At 44.0% G+C, this 24,311-nt stretch overlaps 1 protein-coding gene and 1 long non-coding RNA gene across 3 annotated transcripts; one reads left to right on the forward strand and one right to left on the reverse strand.

The window, feature by feature from the left end:
- The first annotated feature begins 1,736 nt into the window (after nucleotides 1-1,736).
- On the forward strand, nucleotides 1,737-24,140 carry CUNH4orf17 (chromosome unknown C4orf17 homolog). 2 transcript variants are annotated; one of them, XM_040751734.1, is made up of 9 exons: nucleotides 1,737-2,002; nucleotides 8,877-9,093; nucleotides 12,913-13,116; nucleotides 15,684-15,748; nucleotides 18,384-18,527; nucleotides 20,153-20,234; nucleotides 21,259-21,466; nucleotides 22,350-22,393; nucleotides 23,794-24,140. In XM_040751734.1, the coding sequence occupies exons 2-9, from the start codon at nucleotides 8,961-8,963 to the stop codon at nucleotides 23,979-23,981; spliced, it is 1,068 nt and encodes a 355-aa protein (XP_040607668.1). In that variant the 5' UTR covers nucleotides 1,737-2,002; nucleotides 8,877-8,960; the 3' UTR covers nucleotides 23,982-24,140. The 2 variants fall into 2 exon arrangements, with proteins under 2 accessions (XP_040607668.1, XP_040607669.1); XM_040751735.1 differs by having other exon boundaries at nucleotides 1,737-1,957.
- On the reverse strand, nucleotides 2,821-8,889 carry LOC121142317. Its single transcript, XR_005879299.1, has 2 exons — nucleotides 8,786-8,889; nucleotides 2,821-3,581 (listed from the first exon to the last, which is right to left on the reverse strand). It is a non-coding gene; the product is annotated as an uncharacterized LOC121142317 (long non-coding RNA).
- Nucleotides 24,141-24,311: the final 171 nt, after the last annotated feature.

Consider the following 24,311-nt stretch of genomic DNA (forward strand, 5'->3'; position numbering starts at 1 on the left):
GAGGGGGTGTGTGCGCACAGGGAGGTGGGTTCACACGTTTTGAGGGCAGGGGTCAGTGTTGGGTATCTTCCTCATCACTCTTCACTTCAATTTTTTAATAAAGGGAACAAACAAACAAACAGAAAGATTCCTCTAAGCCAGTTCTTACTAAGTTCCCTGAAAAATCAGGGACAGAAAAATCATTCTACTTTGGTCAAGCTATACTTTTTCCTTTCTTCAGACGGCAGATCCACGCAGCCAAAATGTGTGGCGAATCTACAGATGTGTGTACTTGCTCCAGATATGTAGTCTAAAGAGAGAGGGGATGACCAGAAGGCTCACGGCCCATGCCTGTCTCACAGAAACCAGAGTTCACAGATTGTCTACATTGTCTGGCCAGCAAGACCCGGATGCTCCCTTCTAATGCTAGCACTGGGATTCAGGCAGGCTCTTGAGCGCCTGGCTTTTTATGTGGGTGCTGGGGACCTGAACCCACTTCCTCACGCTTGTGTGGCAAGCACTGTACCAACAGAGACATCTCCCGACCCTCTCTAGCCACATCGCACATAAGTGAAAGCAAACGGTGACTTTAACTCCTCAGTATCTGCGACGTGTCTTGTATGGACGGACAGTGAAGGAGAAAGTTGATTAAATCCAAGTGTGCACAACAGCTCTTCTCCCAGTGAAGAAAAATCCCTTCTTAGAATGAGACAAACTGTGCAGAAATGCTCCGTATTGAGTCCTAACAAGCAAACTGGAAGCTTGTCCTCAGAGAGAGAAGGGGGAGGGAGGGAGGGAGGGAGGGAGGGAGGGAGGGAGGGAGGGAGGGAGGGAGGGAGGGAGGGAGGAGGGAGGGAGTCGGCAGCCATTGCATGGACAAGCTGGACTGGAGGTCTCTCCCTTTCCCAGTCAGGGTGGGTCCTAACACTTCTCACTGGTGCTCCACAGACAGTAACCAATAAAGAGAGCTGAAATGAAGCTTCTAAATAACTCAGGAACCCAGAGCTGCATTTCTTGTCTTTAATTGACCCAGATAATGCTTTAAAATCCACTAATCACCACTGATAAATTTATTAGGCATTCTGGAAATTCCGCCTGTTTTTGTTGTTTTCAAGATAAGGGTTTACTCTGTAGCCCAGGCTGACTTTGAACTCGCAGAAAGTCCTGTAAGTCTCTCAAATATTGGGATAAGAAGCATGGGTTACCATGCCCAGTTTCTCCATTCCGATTTTCTCTTCTTGATTATTTTTCATTATGTACACAAAGCAACAGATTTCACCGCGGAGTTTTTAGAGAAACCTTGTTTTTGTTTATGTTTTCCACCATGCTTTTCCCATCTTCTCCCTCCCCTCCACTCTGCCCCGTCCTTCCTCAGACACTCCTCCTCCTCCTTCCCTCAGCCCTCCTCAGACCCCCCTTCCCTCAGAACATCAATAGTATTCTTTATGCACCATGGTGGAGAGGCTTTCCCATCGTCCCCTCTGCTGCACCATCACTGCTCAGGGAGCTGTTTGTGTCACATAGCCAGCATTCACTAGACAGAGCTGTGAGGCTCGCTCGCTGAGCACTGTGACTGTGCGCTCTTCGTCTTTTCTTAGGTCCGTAGCGCCTCTGCCGTACGTCTAAAACGGGAAGAGATGTTCCTTGCTATGTTAATGAAACTGTGGTATCTAGAGGACCCCGGGAGCCATGCTGGGTGCAAGGTTCTGGAACTCTGATTTCCCCAGAATGTTACTCAGTTGCTAGGCTGTGTGATATCACCTAACAACCAGAGAGGCGCCTCGGCTCTTTGGAGTGAGAGTGGGAGACACTTGGGGGGACACAGCTGTGTTCTTTTGAAGGCATTAGACAGGCAGCTGTTTCCACCAGAAAAAAACTCCTGAGATTTAAGGAAATAACAAATATTAAGTATAGATCCAATATGAGGTTGGAAGGGCATCAACAGACCTGATTTGTCTGCTTTAAAAACTGTCCTCAGGTATAATTTTCTATTCATCATTAGAATAATGTGTTAACATTTCAGGTACGTTTTACTTATATCCTTCGAATATACTTTTTAAGGTGTACAAAAACTAAGTAAGTAATTTTGAGGAAAAGGATGATATCTTTTAAAGTTAGTTACTTATTTTTGAGGGGATCATACTACTAACACTGCACTAGTCACAGACTAGAGACATATATTCTGGGGGAAAATCACCAGCACATTTAACGACAGTTACTGAGTTCACACCATGTAGCAGGTGTGTGCACACAGAGGGAAAACCGGGCTGGATCAAGGCATGTCTGATGATGACACCCTGTGGAAAGAAGCAGGGAAGACGTGAACGTTTACAACAAAAAGCAGGGTGTGGGGGGGGGCAGATGCTATGCAGAATGATTTAAAGAAGAAAAGAGAAACTGACAGAGGCTGGGGTGACCATGGCAACTACTGCAAGGAGGGGGTTAGGACACCTTTTGGACAAAGTGCGTACCGAGAGAAATTAATCGAGAACGGGAAGAACCACGGGGCAGCGGCGGAGTGCATTCTGGGTAGAAGAGTGGGAGGGGTTCACGCCCTCAGTAACAGCTGAGCAAGGCGGCCACCTCGAGTAACTTTCAGCTGCTCATTTCTCTGTGTGCTCTCTTTGTCAGCCCATGTTTTATGCATGTACGATTTTGAACTTAAGACTGTCGATATTTTATGCAAATTGTCAGGGCATGTTTATGAATAGCATTAACGGTTCTTTTCCATCCATCCCTTTGGAGGATTGGATTTCCCTTATTCCAAATAAAATTCAACAATTTTACTAACATATAGCTAGATTCGAGAGACTACAAGAAAGGAAACTTGCTTTTCCTAAGCAGCTTTGAAATGTCTTTATTTATTTACCTGGTGTATATGAGTTTTGCCCGGATTTAGAGGTGAGCATCTCGTGCACACAGCACTGTGGAAATCAGAGGTTTTAGATCACATGAAGTTGGAGTTACAGACGGTTTTGAGGCGCCAAATGTGGGTCCTGAACTAGTCCTTGTCCTCAGCAAGAGCAGCGAGTGCTCTTAATCTCTGAGTCATCTCCCCAGCTGTAGTTTTTGGAATGAAGAATGCAAAGTGCAGTTAAATTCCCCTCACATAGGCTTCACATCTCCTTTTCAAAGATCAACAGCCGGAGAATCACAAAATAGAGTGCAAGCAGGAAATCTCGTGGGTATAACCACCGTCTTAGTTAGGGCTTCTACTGCTGTGAAGGGACGGCGTGAGCACCGCAGCTCTGATTTAATTGCTTACAGCTGGCTGACAGTTTCAGAGGTTTGGTCCATTATCAGCGTGGTGCGACTTGGCATCGTGCAGGCAGACATGGAGCGGGAGAATTATCTGAGAGGTCTACGTCTTGCACAGCAATAGGAAGAGGTCTAAGACACTGGGTATGGCTGGACCACATATGAGATCTCAAAGCCCGCCTCCACAGTGACACACCCACTCCAACAAAGCCACACCTACCTCCTAATAGTGCCACTCCCTTTAGGGGGGGCATTTTCTTTCAAGCCTCCATATCCACTAAGTGAAGAAGTCTCAGGCAGATTTTATAATATATAAATAGAGCTGTGATGTTTAATATGAATAGCTGAAATAGACATGATTTAAAAGGAGGTTAAGTTCCAGAACACGCTCTACTGCTTGTGCTAACTTGATTGAGCTGACTGGAGCTACAGCCCATGGGTGCCACTTTTGCGAGTGTCAGTTACTGACACTGCAGTAGCTTTTAGTATTTTGCTTCCCCACGATTTGAGATATGTGCTCCTGTGATGGGAACACGTCTTCTGTATGACCCTCCGACATGTAAATCATGGTAGGGCAATAGACTGGGAATTGTTGTCTAGAGCAGCAAATTCCTATGAAGTACTGGGAATGAGTGTGTACCTTCTGCTCCCTAACTCACTCCCCCACCCTCACCCCTACCCCCACCCCTACCCCCACCCCCACCCCTACCCCCACCCCCACCCTGCGACAATTGTGCATCACGAGATTCTATGTTACTTATTAACCAGCTCATGGCTTATGTGTAGAAGTGATCATTACTTTGCTTGTGGATTTCCTTTCTGATACACATCAGTCGATTTAGTACTAGCAAATGTCTCTAATATTGAGTTCAGCAAGATTTAGTCTCTTTATTGGACATAAATGTCATTTCTGATCCTCAGTCAAGATATTTACCCAATAAGTAAATAGCTTTCTTTCTTGGTCTCCACTTGTATTAATCTCTTACTTTAAAAAGTATGTCTGGAGCTGGAAAAGTGGCTCAGCAGCTAGGTACCCTAGCTGTTTTTCCAGAGGACGAAGGTTCGCATGGTAGCTCACACCTGCCTGGGATTCCAGTCCCAGGGGATCTGATCTCCTCCTCCTCCTGGCCTCTGCCACACTGCATGCACACAGTACACATATATACAGGCAAGGAAGACACCTTACACATAAAGCAATAGATTTACATTTTAAGTGTGCTCTTTTTATGTTAATCTTGCTTTTAGATGTATGTGATACGAGGATAAACAATGCCTTCATTTCTAGTGAGTGTATAATTCTTAAGACGTCACCGTTCAAACCCATTATCTGCCATAATGTGAGACTTTGTATCATTCCAGTTTTAGTGTACGTGTCAAACCGGCACCGTAATGTGAAACGTTAAAAGGAAAGTGATGTTCCAAGCCAGTTCACGGACTCCAGGAAGGGATTTAATAAACACAGTAGGCAATGAGTGATCTGCCAGTGTTGAAGTCAGAATAAGCACAAGGTAGAGAAGAAAAATGGGGGCCATTATTAGGGTCAAGGAGCCTGGCTTTGCTTTGCTTCTGGTTTAAGCTGATTTGATTTTTTTTCATTAGTTCACTGGCTAAATGATCTAAAGTACAACTTTAGTTTTTTACTCAATCAACTGCATTTGTAAAAATAAAAAATTTAATTTAAATTGAAACGTCCAAGAACACCATCCTAATCCATTTAAGCTGATACAACAAAATACCATAAGCAGGGAGGGTAACAACAGAGAATAATTTTCGGATGCTTCCGGAGGTGGAGAAGTCTCCCCGGAAGCAGACTCACAGGCTGGTGAGAGCCTGACTTAGGAACCACATCTCGGTGCATCCTCACATGATAAGATGGCTCCGGGGATGCTTTTTTAGAGGGCACTCACCTCATTCTTTAAGAACTCCATCTTCTCGACCCTAAAGCCTTCCAAAGGTCCCATCTCCTAACATCATCCTGCTGATGACTCGATATCAACAGAATAATTTTGTGGGGCACAAAGATTACACAGACAGCTCAGATTTTACAAAATTTTAGTGGTATATCTGAACAAAATATTTAGACGCTGTCTTCACTCTCACTCACCACACATGACGTGACATCTGGCCACACTCTCTTACACCAAGCATACAACATCTCTTTAGAATGCGTGGGATGAATCCCAGACCCGACCGAGGGTCTTCTGAAGAGAAATGCAGCTGCTTCACCCTCCGGTTTGCCTGTGATACCCTAACCCTCTGGATCACGTCCCTTCAGGGCTTACCTAAGAGGACTCATGTGGGACAGAGCATAAAGAAGAAAAGCTAGATAGATATTCCCACTGACATTTAAATCAGTTCCAGCAGGTTATAGAGCAATAAATAAGAACCTAAGAAATCTACCAACTAGTCTATGTTGATCCCAATTTTCATTCCAGGTTACTGCCCTTCCTGTTACACAGCTTGTATGCCTCTTCTGTCTTGTAAGTTAAATATGACTTATTTGCTTCCCATACAGGAAGATTAAGTTTTTGTGGAAGACTATTTTAACTAGGCAAAGATAGGTTACATTTGCTTATACTGCAGAATATTACTTTAACTGTGTAAAGTGTGTTACATTTGTTTCTGTTGCCTTTATTGACAATGTAAAGATGTGTTACATTTGTTTTACCTTGCCTGCCTGAGACACCTGATTGGTCTAATGAAAGCTGAACAGCCAATAGTTAGGCAGGAGAGGAATAGGCGGGGCTGGCAAGTAGAGTAAGTAGGGGGAGAAATCTAGGAAATCTAGGCTCAAGAAAAGAGAAAAATGAAGAAAGATAAGGACATGCCTGAGGCCGGAAGCCAGGCAGTGGGGGGGAGGGGTAAAACTGGTTGGTGGCTTAAAAGAAAATCTGCTACATTAAATGTAAAGTTTGATTATAAGCCTGGTGTGGTAGACAGAATCCCAGCACTCAGAGGCCTCAGGAGGATTGCCAATTCCAGGCCAGCCTGAGCTAAAAGTGAAGCTCTGTCTCAAAAATATCAATCAATCAATCAATCAGGAAAATAATTATAGTTTGACTGTACAAACAGATTAGAATTAATTTTGCTTGTGCTATTCCTAAAGGGTAATAACAAAATATACCACTTACTGTTAAGTAATTTTCTTTCTAAATTTAATGTTTAAGTATAACTTACCTAACCTAGAATAATTTTAGAATGCCGTTCTGGTTTCATTCTATTGCTGCAACAAATCCCATGGCCAAAAGCAATTTGGGAGAAGGGCAGGCTTGTTTCAGCTTTTGGCTCAGAGTCTGCCATTGAGAGAAGCCAGGCCAAGAACTCAAGCAGGAACCTGGAGACAGGCCTGCTTGTCATTACAGACAGCATTGTCTCCAATCAAGGAACTCACTTCATAGGCAAAATACGCATAACAGAAGCCATGGAGGATGTTGCTTACTGGCTCACTCACAGACCTGTTGTGCTAGATAGTTTTATGTCGACCTGATGCAACTTAGAGTCATCTGAGAGAAGGAAAACTCCAAGTGAGAAAACGCCTCTGCAGGGTGCTTTCTTAGTAAATGATATGGGAGAGCCCATTCACTCTGGGTGGGGCCACCCTTGAGCAGGTGGCTCTAGGATGTATAAAAAACAGGCTGGGTAAGCCTGGAAGAGCAAGCCTATCAGTCATATTCCTCCTCAGGTTCTGTTTCAGTTCCTGCCTCCAGTTTCCTCTCCTGCTGTAGCTGCCCTGGCTACCCTCATGAAGGAGTATGACCTGAGAGTTTTCAACTAAAATAAAACCTTTCCTCCCCAAGTTGTTTTAGTCATGGTGTCTTACCACAGTGACAGAAACCCAAAGACACTCATGTTTAGCTAGCTTTCTTACACAGTCTAGGAGCAGCTACCAGAGAATGGTACCAGCCATAGAGCTGAATCCTTCTATGACATTAGCAGCCATGACAATCTCCTGCAGATATGTCCGAATAGGTCAGTTGGATCTGGGAAATCCCTTATTTGAGACATCCTTTTTCAGGTGACTCTATGCTGTGTCAAGCTGATGGCTACAGCTAACTAAAACAGACACACAAACACACAGACATACACATATACACACACATATGCATACACATATATACACACATAAACACAGACAGGCATATACACCCATAGACAGACACATACACACACACACATATAGACATACACACAGAGACATACACATACACCCACAGACACATCAGACACATACACTCACAGACACACACACACACACACTCCAAAATGAAATTCTTAAAAGTCATATGCTTTCTGTCAATATGGCTGATAATTTGTACACCATGCACTCGAAAAATATACCCTGAAAACCTTGAAGAGATTGCCATGGTATAAAAAGATATCAATATGAACTGGTGAGATGGCTCAGTGGGTAGAAATACTTGCTGTATGAGCCTAAAGATGTGAGATCGATCCTCTAACCCAAGGTGGATGGAAAGAACCCACTTGTGAAAGCCTGCACACTCCGGCCTGCATATACGCACACTACAGCATACACGCTGCTGCTACTAAACAAATGAATAAATAAAAGATGTCAATGAACTAGAAATGCTCAACAACATCCTGAATTCAAGTTCCATTTGGTACTACATGTTATTCTGAACAGAAAAAATGGGGGGGGGAATAAAAATGTTCCTTTGCCAATGCTGGTATGAAGAGTAAGATTTATATACAACATAGAAAATATACTACATCTACCAAAAATGTCTTTCTTAGATTCCAAGAGTGGCATGTCATATCATTTAAAATCAAATGTGTTTGTTTATTTATTTATTTAATGTGTGTGGATGTTTTCCTTGGGTTTATGTCTGTGTGCCATGTGCATGCAGACCCTGAAGAGGGCACCAGATCCCCAGTGACTGGAGTTACAGATGATTTTTGAGCCGCCACATGGGTGCTGGGAGTCAAATCCTGGTCCTCTGATCGAGCTGCTAGTGCTTTTAACCTCTGAACCATCTCTCCACCTCCAAGAATAGCATGTTATTTTCAGAATGTTCTAGACCCCCCCAACTTGGCTGTGAGTTAATCAAGAACCATAACATCTTTAAAATTCTAGATTTGTGGTATGGAATTGGTGTCGAGCAATGATTGAAAGAACATTTTATATCACTGGATGTTGCAAACAACTAATAAATGTCATCCAGCTCACCAGCTGAACGTCTAGTGTGATTCCCTCATCTTTTTACTCCCCTGGGTGTCATTATCTGTTTGGAGGATGATATAAACTTGAAAATCTAGGTTTCTTAAAGATACCTCATGAAAGTTCCTTATATAAGGCTATTTATGTACAGCATTTTTGCAAATGTAGCATTTTAAAAGCCCAATTTAAATTTACCTCATTAGAAGAAATAATCATGTAAATTATTTGCTTATAAGACCACAGTGATCTTAAACTCAATTAAAAGTAAAATTCAGGTCATTTTCACAAGTACTTTTGATTGTTTTTCCAGGAGACCGTATGTCCCATTCAGGCCTGGAAAGTTTATAAAAGTTTGATTTGACATTTGCTTACTTGATGTTTTAGTGCAAAGATGGAAAATATTTGATAGACAATCGTCTGTCTAGGATCTCTTCTCAGAATGACAGTATTCCGTGATTTCCAGGTCTCAGCCCATCTGTGAAAGAAGTCAATCAAGTTAGGCCCCGAGAACTCTTGTGTCAGCTGTGGAGAGGGAAACCGACAGACCATGAACCCGACCCTCAAATCCGCAGCATCTTCTCTTTACTCGGAGGGCAAAGGCAGCCACATGATGACGAGGAACGAAAGCTGCTTCCTAGTCAGGCACACGCCTCATCCCAGAAGAGTCTGCCACATCAAAGGTGATGGGACTTTGCTGGTCAGATAGTTTTCTCCTCTGTGCACAATCTCTAAGTTTTGCTTAAAGTATTTAGCCACTGGTAAAGGCAGGTGCTAAGATACTGGAAGCCAGATCCTCGTGCCTAATGATATCTTTGGGTACCTTCTCTGCCAGACTTAGCCCATAGATTGCTTGTGTTGGGACAGTGACCCAAGGACCAAAGTACTCAGAGGTGGGAAGTCATTCGGAGAGTTCAAGGTGGTATTAACCAACTGGTTTAAACATATTTTAAAATCTTAACTACCTTCACACCTGTATTAGGGTTCTCTAGAGTAACAGAACTTAAAGAATCTATCTGTCTGTCCGTCCATCCATCCATCCATCCATCTGCCCATCCATCCATCCATCCACCCATCCATCCATCCATCCGTCCATCCATCCATCTATCCATCCATCATTCCACCCATCCACCCAGCTAAAGGGGATTTATTAGAATTATTGAATGATTTACAGTCCATGGTCAAGCTAATCCAACAATGGATCTCTACTATGGGAGGTTCAATTCAGTCCACAAGGCTGGATTTCTCACCTACTCTTCAGTACACACCAGACTCTTCTTAGAAATAAGCTCTAATGCCGGTGAAGGAATGGACTTGCCATCCAGGGTGGGAAGAAGCAGGCAAAAAGGGAGAGCCTCCTTCTTCCATATCCTTTACATAGCTTCCAGCAGAGGGCATGGCGCAGATCACAAGTGGGTCCTCTTACCTCCGAAGATCTGAATTAAAGGTGTGTTGTCTTCTTTGTGGATCCGGATTAGACGTGGATCTTCCCACTTCAAATGATCTGATTAAGTAAAATAAATTCCTTAGGGGAGTGCCCTGCCATTTTTGAGTTTTAGTTCATTTCAGAAGGAGTCAAGCCGACAAACAAAAACAGCCATCATGACACTCTTGCCAGGATACAAGCATAAGCCCTAGTGAAGTGTGTTTATGTACATATATGGGCATACATGCTGGGTATGGAGCCCAGGGCCCTCTACTACTGACCAAGTCATACTGAAGGGCATGATTTTATCTCCTTCCTTTCCTCCTCTCTTCTCTTCCTCCTTAGCCACCTCCCTCCCTACCTCTCCTTCCTTTTCCATTTTCTCATCTTTCTGTAGCAATCCCCTTGGCAACCAGACATTGCTAGTATATTCTCTCACCTTGTACTGAAGAACAAAAGCACATATACTTCCCACACATATCTGGGCTGGAGAGAGAGATAAGGCTTTATGAGGTGGATTTCTCAAGATCACGAAGTACACAGAAAACAAACAAAACGGTTGGCACCAGACGGAGTGAACCAGTCGGTTCAGTCCAGATTGGGTAACTGTGGCATAAAAGCCACCGCAGCTGGTGGGCTAACCCTCATCCTTCATATCCACCCCTAGAGACTCATATTCCTATTAGAGCCACCTTGCTTCTTCGTTATGTCTTAACAAACACTGACTTGGAGTGATTACACAGGCGGAGCCTGGCAACAAGGCCAGGGTGCCGTGGTGGTTAAGTGAACGCACACGGGAGGTGAGCAGAAAGGCACCAACACAGAAGAGAGCACCAGGACTTGGCGCAGAAGGGAGACATGCCAAGTACAGAGCATGGGGAGGAGGAAAGGGTTCACTGGCTGCTGAGCACATTTAGGAAGCTCTGTGTACCATGCTATGAAGCATACATTGCATCACAGCCGGAGAGATGTGTGTGTACTCAGGGTTCTCAAACCATTTTCTCTGAGCCTCTCTTCAGCCTACCACATTCTGGCTGCCTCAACACCCCCAGGCAAATCCTACTGCTAATGCTACCACTATCCTCATTTTGACAAATCTGACCAACATAATCAGGATGGTCATGATGCAAAAATAACAAACAAACAAAACCCAGAAAAATCAGTTACTGTCATCCAATCAATTCTCCATGAAACCGCCACAAAAATCATACTTCAAATGTAAATTTGGATATTTAAACATCTTGCTCAGATCTCTCAGAGGCATTGATGATAATTTTGTCTAGTCCTGTGATACGCCTGCTCTGTTTTATAACTCATCCCACATATCCACCCACATAAGCACACACTTTATGGGCATGCCCAAGTTTCTTGAAGGTATAACAAGCCCTTTGCAAGTTCTGGGCTTTCACACTTACTTTCTCTATTCAGAAAACACCGTTAATTGATATCTCTCACCTTCCAGATACTGGTTTAAACATCACTTCCGTCACTTCAGAGGGAAGCTCTAGGCCCCACATTCTCAATCCAGACGCTCATGTGATATTTTGCCACAGTACCCTGTTTTCCTCTAGAGACGTTTTCTTAAATTAGGCTCCGAGGATTCTAAGCTAAAAAGTTGTGTCGAGAAGCTCCATTTGGGCATGCTTCGTGGAGTAACACCTACGAAAGAAACAAAGGAACCAGAGTTAAGCAAGAGGGAGAAAGTAAAGTGCCACACAGAGCACACTAGGGTGACAGTAGGGCGGGGTGGCCTTTGGCAGGGTTCTCAACTGCAGGTTAAGACTCGGCCACTGTGACTTCCATCAGTCAGGCATTGGGTGGCGCTATGCATGTGAGCACCCTTCGGCTAAATGGGCGTCAGACAGAGTCCTAAGTGTCAACAGTCATGTCAGCCAAACAAACCTCTCCTCCCCCAAGTCTCCAGTTATGACCTTTTACTACAGCATTGGAAAAGCAAACTAGGATGAATAGTAGGCATTTTCTTAGTTAATCATCTCTGTAATTTTAACCTTCCTAACTGTGAAAGGACCGTCATCCACTAAGGAAACAGTTACCCTGGACAAAATGAACACAAAGCAAGCAAGCAAACACCCACTCTCCCATCAAACTGAGATGGGGTATCAATCGAAGACTAAGGGCTGTGGGGACAGGGCCTTTGGCTCTCTGATGACGGAGCCTTTTTAACTTCAGCAGCAGGACCTCGACTCCCCAAAGTGGACACTGGTCTCTCTGGAGCCCAGCTCCATTCCTGACCCTTTTGCTAGGCTGGAGGATGAGTCTTCTTTCACTGCTAGACTGAACCCGCCTTTCATGGACAAGCTGTCGGTCATGTAACGTTTCATTGGTCTTTCAAACCACTGTCACACTGGTGTATTTGCTGCTCTTGAACAGATGAGCTCGGAATTCCTCCCTATTATTTCCCTGGGATGAGATTACCATGGTACACATTTGCGTGTGCATGTGGGAAATGTGTGAAGCAATAATAAGGGACAAGGTAAGAATGGAGCGGTCTGTTCTCCCATGAAGTCCTCCAACATGCACAATCCACATACCACATGCTTTCTTTCTAAAAACCTAACTAAAAGAGAAATTAGGACTTTCAATACATGTATTTGTGTGTAAGATTACCCATACTTCGTTTGCTGTGCAATTCTTTCCTATGTACCTGGGACAATCACTACTCTAGGGTTTAAAGCATAATAATAACATCTGATAGTGTCTTCAAGAATCCTCATTTCTATATAGAAAGTTACTGTTAGTAAAGTATGAAGTAGTTAACCAAACAAGACCCTTATATGTGGTTGTATTATCCAGCCGTTCATTCAATCATCATAGCTTGCCGGCTTTCTGCCAGGCACCCAAGTGGGTACCAGCAAGAGACAGTAAACAACTCTGGCAAAACCCCTATCCACAAGGCTCACTTCCTAGCACAGCTCTGACAAGCAGTTTACAAACATTTACTAGGACTCATGGTAAGTGTGGTGGGAGTCTAAGAGCATTAGGAGACAGTAAGTGGTGGGTGTGTTCTGGACAGGCTGGTCAGCAAACAAGTAAATGGTTGTCCTTGTTCTTCCAGGTTTGAACAACATCCCAATCTGCACTGTGAATGATGATGAGGTCCCATTTAGAATGCTGAGTGGCCCTGGACCCTTTAGCCTCTTAGAGAGGAACGAGACACCTTTAGCCAAATCCAGTAACCCACCACCAACCGCAGCCCTGGAGAGGCCACCCCGAGAGCTGTCACCGGTCCGAAACAAAGTTCCCTCGAGACCTCAGTCTGGTGAGTCCCTATAAAGAAATGGAATATGTTCTTAGGCCTCTTGCAAATAATTGGGAAGAACTCAGATTGCTTAAATCGATGCAGTGACGGGTTATTCACTGTAGACAATTTACATTCCTCTGAAAACAGTTCAGTAAGGTACTATTAGCAAACACTGTTATTTTTTGATATATTTGGTGTAGTGTCCATCCATAGAAAAGCATGTGTGATAGCAGATTTCAAAGTCAACTCTCCACTGGATTTAAAATAGCCTGGAAACACACCCCTGGGTGTGTTGAGGAAGATGTTTCTGGAGAAGGTGAATGAAGGCGATGTGGATGGCACCGTTCATACACCAGAGGTCTCAGACTAAACAAAAGCAGGGAAAGAAGAAAGAAGCCAGCGGAGCACGGACATCTATCCCCTCTGCTTCCTGACTTCCAGCTGTCCCACTCCTCCCCCCCCGCCCCAAGCCTTCCCTACAAAGATGGACTGTACATCCTCAAACCTGAGCCGCAATGAGCCTTTCCCCTCTAATATGCTTCTGGCAGGTATTTGTGATCAGAAAAACCTAACAAACATGCTAAGAGATATCAGGTATGAGTGACAAGGCAACGTTGATAGGAGACAACAGACAAAAGGTGGGTTCCGTAAACACAATGGGGATGGAACTATGTGCTCATCTTCCCCATAGACTCTCACCTGCTCTGCTCACGACGCTCCTACTTTTCCCTGTGACCCACATGCGGTGCCCAGTCTTTAGTCCTTGACTAAATAAGTTAATAGACGCTTACTGTCTTCCAAGATCCCACTAGATTTGATCCATCGAACTGTTTGTAGCATGCAATGGCTCTTCTAGATCATCAATATATCAAAAGTTTTCACATCCTTCCAACAAAGTCGTCCAAAAGTATAAAAGCAACACTCCATTTAAACTTTTGTTTTCAGATTTATTCTATTTTGTATGTATGAATGTTTTGCCTGCAGGCATATATGTGCATCACATGTGTGCCTAGTGCCAAAAGGGGTCAAAAGAGGGCATCGAATCCTCTGAAACTGGAATTCCAGGTGCATGCTGGAACTGAGCCCAGGCCCTCTTCAAGAGCATCTAGGACCCTTATCCACAGAACCATCATCTCTCTAGCCCCCAACAGAGTTTTATGACAGTAATGACCTCACTCCCTTGGTACCAATTCCTGTCCTCGTTTTATTTAATTGCTGTGAGGAAATTCTCTGACAAAAAGCAACTTAGGGGAGAAAGGGTTTGCTCTAGGTCACAATTCTTGGTTACATTCCATCACTGTGGGACAATCAAGGCAGCAAGAACTTGAGACAACTGGTCACATAACACCCAGAGTCAAGAGCAAAGAGAATGTGTAGCTAGTGCTCAGCTAGACGACTTTACTGTGAGAGCTCAGTGACCCAAACAGGGAATGGGTATTCCCACTCGCAGGCTGGGTCTCCTCACACCAATGAAGTCAGACAGGACAGTCCCTCTAAGACATGCCCACAGCCAACCTGAGTTAGATAATTCCTCAGTGAGAGCTTCCTCCTAGGTGACTAAAGGTTGAGTCAGGCTGTCACTGATTTCTAGACCTCAAGACAAATGTTCACACCCCAGTCCTCCCAATGCAATTACACACACTCAGTTCCCCATACTATTAATTTTTTCTTAAAACAGACTAGTTTCTTTCCCAGCATGGCACCACTAACTGAACGTGGTCACTGGCCGTAACACTCTGTTAGTACCTGAACATGGTCATCAGCCACAACACTGTGTTCAGTACCGGAAGGTAAACAATCTTTCTTCAGACACAACTGATGAATTAGCTACTATGGGGATTCTGCACACACGCACATACACACACACACACACACACACACACAATGTTTACTAGAAAGGTGCATGGCTATAGCTTTGGTAAAGGAGCATGGCTTCGAGAGGACATACCTTCATTAAATAGAGAGGAAGCCAAGCAAAGCTGTGGATGATGTCAGCCCAAGAGGGATTTAAGGCTGAGAAACAAATAAAAAAAATTGCAACTCAGTGCAAATCTTCTGTCTTTGGGACAAACAAAACACACAAATTGTCTACTATACAGAAGTGACAGACACATGGATAAGACACGTACAGTAAGATTTAACTTTTACAATCAGCTTACCTGGATCAAGAAAGTAAAGTAGGCAGAGCTGCTGGAAGAGACTCCCAATCCTTACTTGGGAGCTGAGTGGGATCACAGGCCAGCCTGGGTAGTGGTGTGAGACTGAGATGGGAGAGGGGGAAGATATGGAGGGAAGAAGGGAGGAAGGGAGGGAGGGACAGAGGGAGGGAGGCAGGCAGGCAAGCTAGCTTGCAATATGTCTTCATTTTATCATGCTGGGACTAGAACCAGTGTTTTTAAAAAGTATAAATGCACTCGCATAATGTTATTATACCACAGTTTTCTGTCACAAGTTCCTGCATTTGCACACATAGGCCTAGGCTAATCTTAAGTTCGAAAGACTAGTTTATTTCAGCAACTAATACATGCAACATGTATCGACATTCCTTTGATATGATTTCAATATACTCCTTTAATTTCTTTCAGAGCCATGTAGAAATGTCAGTGAATGCTTCAAGACTTCCCGCGAGAATCCCTTAGTTATTAAGAAGGTAAATGAACAGCTGCCTACAGCTGGCTGAGTGACTTCCAGTCCCTGCTTCCTACAGCTGGCTCTTGACTTCTAGAACTTACTCTGTTTTACAGCTCTTCTGAGAAGTCTCTTCCACAGTATTTTCACAGCTTTATTAAAGTATAGCTTTCTGATATAAGATATTTCTATCCCCAATGCACAATGTGATGGGTCTTGACAAGTACATCTTCATCCCTTGGCGAAGCAATACCAAAGTCTAGAGCAAGCACATGTCTACCAGCTCCCTGGGTTTCCTCATGAGCCCCACCCTCCCACCAAAGACAAATGATGGTCTGCTTTGTGTCACTAAAGGCTGCTTTCACTCAGCAGTACAGAGTTTTCTAAGATCCACCCATGTTGCTATGGTGATTCTTCTTAATACCAAGGGACTTGGGTTTCTCTGCCCACAGTCGTGAACCCAGGTGGCTGTTGGAGGACATCTGTCATGTCTGCCTTTTCACAAAGCTAAGACGAACACTCACACGCAAGTGCACTTCCACACCTGCTTCCCTCCCAGCCAATCCCTGCACGTACAACAACTGACGCTCACAGTGCTCTTGTGTCGATGTCTTAAAGGAATGGCCAAGTTGTGTTCTGCTTCCCTGTCCTTCACTTCCTGAAATGCAAGTGATTGGTTTCAGTGTTTAGCTAATAGAAGTGTAGTTGCAGTTTGCCATCCTAGCACAAAGGAGGCTGAAGTATGACTACTATCTTCAAACAACAAACAAACAAACAAGGCTAACCCAGGGGTCTAGTAAAGTGTTCCTTGTGTGGTTTTAGTTTTGACTTTTTTCTCACAACTGATGAAGACGACTGTAACTCTTTCCTGCCAGCCTGGTCCCATAGCCATGTCAGCCCCAAATAAACACACAAAGACTTATGTTAATTATGAAACCGTTGGCTGGTGTCTTGGGCTTCTTTTTGGCTAGCTCTGTCTTTATCATTAACCCATAACTACTAATCTATGCATTGTTGCATGGTCTTTGCTTACTAGAGAATGCCTTGTACATCCTGTCTTCCCAGGCTCACATCGTGACTCATCTCTGCCTACACTTCCCAGAATTCTCCTTGTCTCCTAGCCCCGCCTATCTTCTTGCCTGGCCAATCAGTGTTTCATTCATCAACCATTAAGAGAAACATACAGAATAGCAGCTCCCATCAGAAGACTGCTTCCCTCTTCTTCCCTGTCATTTACGTGACCTTTTATGGGATGTGGATGTTCAGATCTCTTGCCTGTCTCTGAAGTTGAGTTATTGGCTTTTTTGTAATTGTGATATGAAAGCTTCCTACATAGTCTATATAAATCTTTTGCCACATGTGTTTTGCAGATGTTTTCTTTAAATCTGAACCTTGCTTTTTTTGTTTCAAGTTATTTTGGTAAGGCTTAAATTTCTAATTTTTCTATTATATTTTCAAATTTGCACACTGCCTGTATCTGGTGTGCTTCCCTGTGATGGCCAAACCTCTGGTTCAGTGTTAACTAGAAACAGGAGGGTCGGCAGCCTTGTTCTTGATGCTCATGAGAGGGAGCATTCAGACTTTCAGCCTAAAGTACAGTGTTGGTTCTCTCTGTTCAGATGCCCGTACATGACTCAGGCAGCTTCCTTCTATTTCTAGTGCTTTGTCAGACATGGAGGATAAATTTTGCCAAGCAATTTTCCTGTATTTGAGATTATCTTATGATTTTTTTCAGGTTACTAATACAGTTAACTGCTCTTCTATGTTCTGGCCATCTAAAGCCCAGGTGGACTCCTTTCCTCATTAGCTTGGTGGGTGGGTCAAGCCTCAGCTGAAGGAAGTTAGAAAGACCTTCCGGGAACAGGCCCTGAGATCTAAAGCTTCCATAGATCTTTGGACACAAAGTCTCCATTCTCTTTTGTGGTTGTTGCCACTGCTTTAACTACAGACTGTATCTCCAGCCCACCCTACCACAGGCCTTTGTATTTCCTATTCCTTTGAGGAGAAGAAAATTAGTTCAAATTCCAAGTCCCCAGCTTTCAGCAGAGCAAGGAAGCACAGCTCACACAATGAAGTATCTTTGCAGACACAACACAAATCTTCTCAACTGGCTTCCGGGTGATAAGGGGAAATCTTCCCAGCGCAACACAAAACTCACGTAATAGGAGCTGATTGCTGCCTGGAGCAACAACATACAAGAGCACTTCACATCCAGCATTTATATGATTATTTTGAGTTCATCAAGGGCTTTAAATGATTTCAGCAAAAGCCAATAATATGTCACTATCGGCTTTGCCCCCAAATGTTTAAACTTATTTAAATTATTAACATCGGTTTTGCTTGTATGGTTCTCTTATTAAAGACAACAGTTTCTCTAGCTGTGAGACGGTTCCACATGTAAAGGCACTTGCTGTCAAGCCCAATGACCTGTGCAGACATCCAGGACTCACATGATAGAAGGCATAAACTGAATCCTTAAAGTTGGCCTGAGACAACACATGTACCATACTGCGCTCGTGTGCATGCCAACTCTCACACACACACACACGGGGGGGGGGTTCAATTAAAATGTAAGCAAAGGTAAATGCTTCTCATTTATATAGAAATTACAAGTGCAAAACTGCATGCCAATCAATCGTACTATATCTTTGATTTAGGATGAATTGAAAGCCCAAAAGCCACTAGTGCCTCCAAGGATCAGCTCTGTTGCTGGCTCCCAGTCCTCAAAAGTGATGAACACCAAGACTGATGGGAATGAAAACACTGTGTGCATACCAAACTATCTGGATCAGGAGATAAAAGTAAGAGGCTTGGAAACAGCAGGTGCACGCACATGCACACACATCACACACACACACACAGAGGATAGTGAACCGCAATGGCACAGGTGGGTGACACTGATAGATAATAGACGATAAAATCATAGATTCACTTAGGATTTATGAGTATATAAATAAGCTGTTTTTAGGTATTTGGCAACAGACAATACAGCTTCATGACTGTGAAACTGGATAATTACCATTCAACGCAGGCTTCTGCTGGGCCCTTTCCTAACCACGGGACAGGGAAGTGACAGCAATAGAGCAGTGGGCTTCCCTACAGGGAAAACGGGTTACAGTTTGGGGACGCTGAGGCGGCTGGGATGTGTAGAGTAGGGAGCTGAAGAAGCATCTATGTGGAGAGCAAGTTCCGGAAGAACGCACGGGGCCCCACTGAGGCTTCGGTGCGATGTTAACCTTTGCATGCACAGAGCAGACTGCAGAGGTCCAGGAGAGAAGAGTGAATGAGTCTCGGGAGCTTCTGGCTGTCATTCACACACAGCAGAGTGCAGAGAGAGGCTTAATACACCAGCAGTTCAGATGAGATCCAGAAATTTCACGCCTGAAGAATGGAGTTAGCATAATCCTACAGCTGGGGAGAGTGACTCAGGGAAACACCCAATGTCAACCGCTGCCTTCCACATACACGTGCATGCATGTGCACGCATGTGCCCGCATGCTTGCATACCCACACAATAAAAACTACCTAAAGTAGATATAAAAATATAAACAAGCCTATTCACCTGTGAGAATATAGTGAGTATTCTAATATCCTGTAACTGGGGTCTCAGAAGTAGTAGAGATTAGAGCGTAGAAATTATGGGGAGAGATGGTAGTTAACATTCTTCTAAAGTTGACAGAAACTTAAACCTAAGAAAGATAAACTCAGGGAAAATTGCTTCCAAGCATCAAAACCCATGACTATGATGACTAAGGACTTTTTAGTAGAATCCTGCACGACCACAACCATGGAACACCACCCATAAAGTGTCTAAAGGACAAAAACTCTCATCTTCCGGTGCTTCTTCAAAAGGGAAGGACAATGTCAGAAGGAAAGACCTGTAGCTTCAGGGAAAAGCAAAAAAAAAAAAAAAAAAAAAAAAGGCCAACACACAAAACACAAAATCCCCTCCCACAACCTCAAGTATGGATTCTCACTGACTGAGTCAAGTATGGTTTCTCACTGACTGAAGGGACTTAAGTTCCTGTCTCAATGGGCCCAACACTGGATTCAAAGAATTGAGACACCACCCAGCTCAAGCGACATCCTTAGCCACACTAAGGAGAGAGCAGCCAGATGCATGACCTCTGTCTGTGACTAGCAGTTTCCTCTTTCGGCCCCCAGAAGCCTGCATGAGGGAGAGGTCCATTCCCTGAAGTGAGCTGCTCCTAACCTCTTAGAATTGACACAGCATGGCGAACAACAAACACACTTGAACTGGGGGTGTTTCTCACTGGCTCCCCTCTGCACTGTTTGAAAGGGTAGCTCTCAAGCTAGACCCCAACCGACCCAAGTATCATGTCTCCAGGGTGGCATTTCTAAAGAGAGGCAAGGAAACCTGGTGAATCTGGTGCCATTTACTTCCTCACTGTGTCTTCCCCGTCAGATCCTGGCAAAGCTCTGTGACATTTTACATACCGATTCGCTGGCAGAAGTCCTGCAATGGCTGCTTCATGCACGTACCAAAGGTAAGGTTACAAGGGGCATTTGCAGGCACTGACCTGGGGTTATCGTCAGAGATGATGAATGTGCCAAACTGAAGCTTCCTACCTGGGGTTTGAAAATAAACATTGCAAAATTATTTGCCCAGAGTTCCTTACCAGAGTCCTCTGTAAGCTCGTATACCTACCTGCGTGTGTGCTGGCCATTCAGGTAATCAAACAGTGGAGGGTATCTCAAACTGAGCTCATTAAACTAATAGGAAACATGAGTTCTCAGCTAAGGGTGGTTTCTGCATCTCCTCCATGTTTCTTACCCCAGGGCTTCCCATGAACACATCCTCTAGTTGTGAAATCGGAACACATACTGGCTTCTCTCCTTTTGTGTGGATGGTATCAGCACGGCCGTCCATGTTTTAGACTCCCAATAGCTATGATGGTTTAATCTTGGCTAACACCTGGTATCTCTTGGGCTGTCCCTGGTATGTGTCATGAAAATACCAACACCATTGCAGGGAAATCCATACAGCACATAGCAGCTGTCCTCACACTGGCTGATCATCAAACTGAGCTATAACCACCTACACGGGCCCCAAGAATCTGCGTTTGTAACACAATCCCAGGTGATGCTGATGGGTGACACTGGTCTGGGGAGCACTCTCTGAGAATGAGGAGTACTTTGGAAAACTAGCACCTTGCCATAGAGCTCAAGGCTACTTTCTAACTGCAAAGTCCTTGGGAGCAATTTTCTATGGGGAGGGGGAAGGGTAGTAAAAGAATGTGATGTTTAATAAATTACCCAAGTAATAACATCTTCTTTTGTCAATGTATGCATGTGTGTATATTTGTGGGGGGCGTGGGGGGTGTGGACACAGTGCATCTATGCATAGAGCACAGCGAACCAGCAAAAGGTAGGCAGGAGAGATGGGAAGGGAAGGGGGTGAAAAAGAACAATTGAAATGCCATAAATGTATGACATTGCCATACCGAAACCTGCACTTCTAGTCAATATGACAATAGTAACTTTCATGCTCTCAACCTTTTTCCAAATCAGAAAAGGAGTGGGTGTCGGCTTTGGTTCATTCTGAACTAGCCGAGATTAACCTGTTGACTCGTCACAGAAGAACTACCCCAGCAGAACTGGCATCAGAGCCCAGGAAGCTGCCCGGAGCTGCAACGCCCACCACAACCAAATCGATACAAACTTCACCTGCAAAATCCAAAGTGCTGACCAGAGCAAGAGAAGGATATCAGCCACCCAGGTGACTTGAATATGGAGGCCATCCAGGGTTCCTCTGTACATAGAAACATCCCACTTTCTTGCTTCCTCTTTCCACTGCTAATCATGCTGAGGTTTTAAGTCTCAACTCTATCTAGTGAGTGGCTGCACACATGTAATAGCTTTCTTTCATTTTCACACGTCATAACAAAGTTGTACTCCGGTTCCACTGTTCAGAACATTTTAGCAGAGGCTGTGTTCTTTGGCTAATAAATAATCTTTCTATTTTGAAGCAAATTCCCTTTCTGCTAATGGCAAAGTAAGGCTAGATATCTAAAAATCTAAGAAAATAAGGTTATTTTTAAGTGTGTGTGTGTGTGTGTGTGTGTGTAAGAGTGCAGTACCCATAGTGACCAGAAGAGGGCATCAGATGCCCCTATAGCACAGTAATGGGAAGTTGTGAACCTCTTGGTGCTGGGAACCAAACTTGGGTCCTCCACAAGAACTGTATGTTTTCTTAACCATTGAGCCATCTTCCTAGTCCCAAGGGCTTTAAAAAAGTTTAAACATGCAAACCACAAAGGAGACTGAAACTATTATTAGTATTATGCATATTTTGTTAGATGCTAGTATTATATAGTTATGAATTTTAATGTGAAGCAATGAAAATAAAAATAAATCACTAAGCCATTTGGAAATTGTTTTAGAAGCAGTATTTCTTAAACCATGCAATTTTAACAAACAGCTGGGTGTGGTAGTAAACATCTGTAATCTCAGCACTGAGGAGACTGGAACAGGAGTTATGCAAATTTACAGCAAATAATTCAAAATTTAAAGCTATCCTGGACTACATAGACACTATTGCTTGCTGATGCCCTAGTCTGTTGCTATCACTCAAATTCTTTTTCTTTCTCCAATTGATTTAGAACGTCAAGCCAAGGATCCGAAGGCAATAAGGCGGTATCACAAGGTTAAGTACAGTTTGTCATGGTTTTCAGGTGGTCTAAGGAAATCAGTAGGTACCTACTACTTAGGGGCATGGGTGCTAAGAATCTTGGCTTTCCAAGGGCAATCCCTGAGGTTTAAGAGTGGCTTTCAGCCCCGCTCCTCTAAAGCCTGTCTGCTCAATTTTGTGTAAGGTAAATCTGACAGAACTGTCTTTGGGACCAAGCACTCTGCCAAGCAACAGTCAGACAGTAAGGGCTGCAGGTAGTCACACCCATTCATTGTAAAGGATGGCTGACCCAACACAGACAGTGGGTGACTCCCCTGGTTTACTCTGCTCAGCTTAACTGTCATGGACCTAAATGATTCTGCTGTAAAGTAAGCCAAGCAGAATAGAATACGACTGAAGCCATCACAAACAGGTCCCCTATGAGGCAGCTGAAAACCGGTGTGCCCCCAATCAGAAGCCCAGTACCAGCCTGCAGTTTCCACCAGAGAGACTCGATGGTTGTAGAAAGCCCACACTGGTCCTGGATAGTCCAACAGTAGGCACTCTGCAGGCTTGCAGCTCCCAGCCTTAAAGCAAGAACTGCATCAATGACTGAAGGGCGATTGTCCGTATATCTGCATACCTCAAATACAAAATCTACCTTGTTTCTCCACATCCCCCTTAACCAGAAATGAGGGCTTCATCAATTAGAATTCCTTAGGGTCCCTCTAGATATTGTCACTTTCCCGTGGAGCTCACTAGACCCCAAAGTGGCTCTGTATGTTAACAATGTACTGGAGACTGGAAAGCATATCCTGCCTCTTGCTCCAAGGATGGCCCTCTCCACCTGGCCTCTGCCACCAGGCGCCTCACTCTAGGGTGACAGTTAGTACATGACAGTTCTATTCACCCACGAGTCTTACTAGTGGCCCACACATAGACTTGCCCTGCCGAGATGCACAGACTTTTAAACAGCAATCTCCAGATGGCACTGTTTCTTTCCACAGTTGACATTCAGCATCTCCAAACCTGCTCCTGGCTAGGAGTGACGGTGTGGGCTTTGGAAAGGTCTCAGGAGTGCAGTTAAATCGCTCTAAGATGTGTGTCTGTTCTCTTGCTTTACCTGTCGGGATAACAGCTCCTCATCTCACTGGCCCAGTCTCTGCCCCAACACCCTCACACATCAACAACTCTAAACCATGCCCACCATCACCTCTAAGAGCGAGAAAACAGATCATGTATGCTAACACAGACATCTCACTGAGGGTGAACACGGTAAAGACCAATCGAGTCTGTTATGACTTTTGAGTGTTTTTTGATTAATTAACCTTTATGTCTGTTTTGCTTTTGAACCCCACTCACTAATAAAAACAAGGCTGAAGCTATATTCAGTCTCTCGATTTTAGTCTTATTTACATTTTTTTTTTCTATTTCAGGGGCTGAGACTCCATTGCTCATAAGAAAAAACGAGATGAAGATACCTGTTACAGAATATTTCAGCAAACCGAAGTCTCCTCTCAGGCTCAACACTTGGGACAGTGGGTCAACAAAACCAATGTCAGCAGGGAGTGTGCAAGCATACAGTCCTCAAGGAGCGGGCTACCCTTTCACACACCAAAGATAGAAATGAACGCTGGCCAGTTCTTTCGCAAAGATGAGCTTCACACTGACAGCACATCAAAAATACTTTTAAAAATAACCAATATGGTCCTGTATGTGGTGGCACATGTAAGTCCCGAAACCACGTTGTATATAATGCTAGAAATAAATATTAATGAAGACATTATTTCTGCTTGTAGTTAAATACACATAAAAGAAGCATGCTCATTTAAATGTCATTTCCTGTCCTGTACTAATAGTATTAGTACCTGAGCATAGTAGAGTCAATACCAGAAAACCATCCATAACCAGAATTGAGTGCCAAATCTAAATCCAGCTGGTGGAAAACTGCTCA

Source organism: Mesocricetus auratus, unplaced genomic scaffold (assembly GCF_017639785.1).
Source record: "Mesocricetus auratus isolate SY011 unplaced genomic scaffold, BCM_Maur_2.0 Super-Scaffold_100009, whole genome shotgun sequence".
NCBI classification, from domain to species: Eukaryota; Metazoa; Chordata; class Mammalia; order Rodentia; family Cricetidae; genus Mesocricetus; species Mesocricetus auratus.

What these genes read in the sequence shown, in the direction of transcription:
- CUNH4orf17 (XM_040751734.1), top strand. Translation starts at nt 8,961, where the DNA reads ATGAACCCGACCCTCAAATCCGCAGCATCTTCTCTTTACTCGGAGGGC. An exon ending in ATCTGGATCAGGAGATAAAA is followed by an intron (nt 18,528 to 20,152) that starts GTAAGAGGCTTG and finishes CTTCCCCGTCAG; the next exon opens with ATCCTGGCAAAGCTCTGTGA. An exon ending in GAAGGATATCAGCCACCCAG is followed by an intron (nt 21,467 to 22,349) that starts GTGACTTGAATA and finishes CAATTGATTTAG; the next exon opens with AACGTCAAGCCAAGGATCCG.